We start from the raw sequence: 5,386 nt of genomic DNA, 5'->3' as shown, positions 1-5,386 counted from the left end.
CTTGTCTTGCAGACATTTTCTAGATCCTTAAACGTCTTTAAAGAACCAAAATACCTTAAGTCATGACATGGCCATTTGGCTAATAATTACCTTAGATTGGGAGCTGTATTTCCGATAAGATATTTTAAAGTAATTTTTTTCTTCTTCTGTTAATGAACTTATTCCAAAGATATTTATTATTTTCACAATTTTATTTTAGTTCATATGTAACTCATTCTTTTCAGGGAAATATTTTTGTGTTTTGATGTAATTTCTATCATTTCGTTTCTACAGGATTCGCTGGGGAGAAGTGTGAGGTCAATGTAGATGAGTGTGCCAGTAATCCATGTCCTAGTGGCACCCTCTGTGAGGACAAGATCAACGCCTACAGGTGTTACTGTCCTGAGGGTAAACTTGGCATCAACTGTCAGAAAGGTACAGCTCTTCATCACATGAAACATTACCATCAAGTTCCTTTCATAATTAAAATATGTCTACTAACTTTTCAATATTGAGTTTAGCCGAAACGTGTATAGCCCCCACATCCAATATCTAGTTGCCGTTATCACCGTGTCAAGCTGTCTGTCCATTCAGAGATGATCTTGGAATCCAGATGTTTTACCTGTTTTGAAATTTGACATGGTGATGCATGTTGTTATGTTGATGTGCAATAGGGTTTTAAAAGTTAACCATTTCAAAGATTTTGCAAAATGATCGCTGTTGTGTCTGCTCTGTGATTATTGGAGAAATATACAGTCAGGCACTTTGTAGGGTCATTGCTTATTGTCAGTGTTCTAGTTAAATCAGTCTTCACTCTTGATTAGAGAAATTAATTTTTATTCTTCTAATTGGTGAATATCTCTTGAACCTATAGATTTGAATGATTTGATATCATTTCACTAAATTCAAATTTGATAAAGCAGTAATTTTTATGAAATCTTTTTTGCAGAAATCCATTATGACTTTGATATTGTCCTTCAAACCCCATCCGTGCGTATGCAAGGTGAAATGGTGGACAGGAACGCCCTCTTTACTTTGAACTCAACCTCACTGTCAGTGTCATTGTGGTTCCGATTTGCGTCTGCTGATGGTTCGGGGGCCGACAAAAACATTGTCTCCATTTATGGATTACGGTAAGGGACTACGTATGGAACTCATGGTGAATTGTAAATAGATTGAGAAAAAGGACGGTTAATAAAGAATGATTATGGTATAAATTGCTTTTAGTTCATAAAGCCTGCATCCATATAGTTCGGGGCCTGTGTTCATGAAACTGTTCTCATACTCAAGCATGGATTCTGTGTTCAAACCATACATGTCAAACGATCAAAAAGTAAATGTAAACATTGAAAAAAGTATTTGGTTTTAAGTCTCTTCAATTTGCTTCCAAATCATTGACAAAATAAGATTTGTTTATCAATTCATAACCAGAAAAAGAAATTACGCTTGAGCACAAAATCCAAGCTTGAGCATGGGAACGGTGTCATAAATACGGGCCAAGAGCCTCTACAGAATTCTGTTGAAATACTTGATCAGAAATCTTCACGGCAGTGTTGTTCTTGTGGTGTCTGCTTTACAATAAAGTTGATTGTTTATTATGATGATGAATGTTTCTTGTTATATAGTGCTTCAGTACAATGTACGTACCAAACAATCTTGGCCCAGAAAATTTAATAAAAAATTGTAATGTGACTGTGTTTCCAGGCATAGGCACCGCTTTTCTTACTTCAGGTCACTATTATGAAATGTTGTACTGTTCTGATGATGGCATACCTTAAGTGTGCCGAAACATGTAAGCTATAATGAATATTGCTGTTTAACCTTCCTTCGAATGTTGTCTATATATAGCCATCACTACCCAAATTCTGTTTTTATGTAAACTTGAAAATAAGACTCTACAAAATCATTTTGTATACAATATATATATTGTTTTATCAAATGTGCCACGCTTCATGAGTGGGATGCCACAAAGTAATTAGGTAGTGGAGTAGACCACTATCAAACGAAATCCTATACTACCTCAGTATTTTCAATGCATACATGTATTCTAGAGGTTATACAGGTGTTTGGCTTGTTATGGGTCAGTATTTCTAACAACTCCCATATAGTGCCTACTATAATAACACAGCACAGTGACTGAATACCAAATCCAGACCATTTTATACACCAGTCCGGTTGGATACCGGTACTCAGTACCAGGACCGGATTGGCACTTGCTTTAAAAATGACTGGTGCATATACCCTTTTCAAAATATAACAGACAGAGTCCAATTATCGGTATTGGGGTGAAACTAATGGAACATTTTGTCAGTTGTATATTTTGTTTTAACCATCCTTTTACAAAACTATTAAAAAAAGCTATTAAATGTATATATGTTATTACAGAACAGGCAGTAGACACTCAGCTGTCAGCCAGTTCCTCGTCAGAAGTCGGTCAATCCTTGCTCAGGTTAGTGACAGCATCTCTGTCCAGGCCATCGGTAACGACCTAATGGATGGACTGTGGCACCACCTGGTGGTCACCTGGAACGGTCAGAAGAATCTTGAAGGCGGTGGAGTGACTGGACGTTTGACAATGTACCTGGACAATGTAAAACATAAGGAGGCTGATGGTGTCGGCTCCAAAGCCAGACTTCCTCCATTGTAAGTACCTTCCTCTCTGGGTTTTATACTACATCCGTACCATCATCCTCATAATTCTGGGGGTTATGCTCACTGTGTTCTCTCACCTCTGGAAGATGTCAAGACAAAACTGAAGACACATAGTTAGCTATTTAATTGGGCTCTGGTGAAAAAAACTCACCAATTGCTAGGATAATACCTGTCCTTTGAAGATTACTGTTACATTGCTGTGCGATACTTTTGATGAACGTCAAAGGATAAAACTAGTCTTCTTACATCACTTCTCCCTTCTGCAAGGTGGCACATACAGAGCGTCTAATTTTGTCATGACATAATCTGGGGGTCGAGAGAACGTCGGTGAGCATCAACCCCAAAAGTTCCGAGGATGCTGTACCATAGGGTACCGTTTGCTGTCAAGGCAACTTCTGTCTGAACACACTTAGGTTGTGCAGGGCCCCTTTCACGTATCCAGTTCAACCAGTTGAAACAGTTGAACCTGAAATAAAACAAGAAGGGCATATCTGAACCGAGGCTGACCTCAGTAATATTCGGCACATGTATGTAGATTGCCAAATGTGCTTGACCGAAACTAAAATGCTGACTTTTGCTAGTTTGCGTTATTATGTTATAAAACAAGGTCAATCCACCTGTAAATTTTAAGATCGTTATATAATTTAGTGGATGAATATTTATCCTCTAGATCTGGATCAGGAATTGACAAATTTCAAACAGTTGTAATTAATGTTGCAGAGGAAATTTCTGTTCAAAATGCAAATTTTCCAGATTTCTGCAGCCAAGATTAACAAAGTTTGACGAAGAGGTAGAATTAAATTAATTTGATAACATTTTAAATTTTTAACATGCATGTCTTATTTCAGTGGGTGGCTTGTGATTGGAGGAATCTATGATGCATCAACCAATCAGATCGTCCGATCGAATGGCATTGTTGGTCGAATCAGTCGCCTGTTTATAGTCAAGAAGGAGCTTGACTCTGCAGTCCTGATAAATGAACTTTACTCCAACAGGAGGTCGTACGTCCCTGTGGGGGTGGTTCATGGTCCAGTGATTTACCAGGTTGAGCACGGTCCACTGACCATAGACTACAACAGTGAGGTAGAAACAGATGGATGCTTCACTCAGGAATCTTGCCGTGGTCTATATCAAGGTATGATCACATGACTGTATTCTCAAGTTTCGATTGGTCCATCCAGGACTCTTGGGGTACATTGTAGATGGTGGGGATCCATGTTCCACTCTAACTGGAACCTTTTCACCTGCGTGACAAAAGCTCTAAACAATTATGTCTGGAAAGAAAAACCTGTGTCGTGGAGCTTTTATGAAAAAATAATCATGATGAAACAAACAAAAAAGTAACCAGCCAGTGAACTTGTTATTTTATTATTTCAGCAACGAACTATGCATCTGTGAGAATCTGTCCTCAGGATCAGTATGTGACCTTTGACCGGGATAAAAATGCCATCTGGACTTCACCGCTGTTTGATCGAGCAGTATCAACAACTATGAACAGATATACTGGAGGTGAGTTGAAAATCGGAATAGAAAAAAAAATTATGAGTGTTTTTAAATTGATTTTCTAAAACATGAACAGCTAACCTAGTCCAAAGAACTTTTGAGCTTATGCATGCATTGTCTGTAGTGACAGGCAATTGGTTTAAAATCCTAATGAGTGATCAATTTCAGAATTGGTTCATAATTTTATGAGCTTGAATATCTGACGTACAGGATCTTACATAAATGTCAATGTCATATTGAAATGCAGCACCTTTAGGTTTTATTATACATGTTTATTATCATATTGATGACGTAGTAAAACGGGTCAGTAATGTGACAAAAGTTATCATTATATGCTTGAAAATTTCTCGCAATCACATTGGCCGTATACAATACACCTGACCTGAGTCCTCAAAAACTAGTGTAGACTAAATTTTGTTGGCTCTTTTAAATCCCGACTGAGAAATTAAAGAAATAATTCGTTATATTGAACCTCTACGACACTATGATGTTATATGGAAACCCTGTAATGTAACGTTCTACCTCATTAGCGGAGGAGCTGCGTGCTGGTGTGTACGGTATATCAGCAGCAGGGTTTGACAGTGACGGCAATGCGGTGATGTGTACCTACAGACTCTATGTGAAGCGTAAGTAAGGGAGTACAAACGAACATTCTCTCGTAAGATTCATCTCCAACATCTCGCAAGAAAATACAAATTTCGTTATCCTCTGAAATGGAACAAGTTTTCTGGCTGTGTTAAATGTGAATTTCTCTGTATAAAAATTACATTACCACAAATGTGGTTGTACATACAGTTAAGATTCAGTAAGACCCAGGACAAGATGCTTCTGCCTTAAGGTGCTAAATTTCTCCCTATTGACTGGAGACTAGATCCCACACACTTTGATAAATTCTCCTCCCAAAGTATCATCTGCCTTAAAAGACTAATATAATCTTTCCCCACCTTGGAGGTAAGTTGGAATAATCTCAACCCAAGGGGTAGGATTCTTACATGTCTAGTCTGGAGTTTTGTTGAGGGTCAGATGTTTAATAGTAACATTGAGGGTTGAAATTGTTCAAATCACTCCTAAAGTGGGGATCTATCATTTTTCTCCCACATCAAATACAAGTGGTAGCTTCATGAATGCAATTGCTAATTTCATACAAATTTCCAGCAAATCAGAGTTATCTTCCCTGATCTGCTATTGTTGACCTGACCTGGCAGGGGAATCCCCCTATCTTTACCCTAGGGTAAAATAAAAATATCTTTCC

At 37.9% G+C, this 5,386-nt stretch overlaps 1 protein-coding gene across 1 annotated transcript; it reads left to right on the top strand.

Annotated features, from left to right (window-relative positions):
• Positions 1-273: 273 nt before the first annotated feature.
• LOC110444818 (sushi, von Willebrand factor type A, EGF and pentraxin domain-containing protein 1-like) lies at positions 274-4,760 on the top strand (the record flags this gene model as incomplete). Its single annotated transcript, XM_021489174.1, has 6 exons — positions 274-414; positions 929-1,112; positions 2,365-2,622; positions 3,480-3,766; positions 4,009-4,140; positions 4,665-4,760. Coding segments are annotated over 6 exons (1,098 nt in total), but the record flags the coding sequence as incomplete, so codon positions are not given.
• Between the last annotated feature and the right edge of the window lie 626 nt (positions 4,761-5,386).

This window comes from Mizuhopecten yessoensis, unplaced genomic scaffold (assembly GCF_002113885.1).
Source record: "Mizuhopecten yessoensis strain PY_sf001 unplaced genomic scaffold, ASM211388v2 hete_36177788, whole genome shotgun sequence".
Taxonomy (NCBI): Eukaryota; Metazoa; Mollusca; class Bivalvia; order Pectinida; family Pectinidae; genus Mizuhopecten; species Mizuhopecten yessoensis.
The sequence above is the reverse complement of the archived record's forward strand: the minus strand, read 5'-3'. Positions and strand labels throughout refer to the sequence as shown.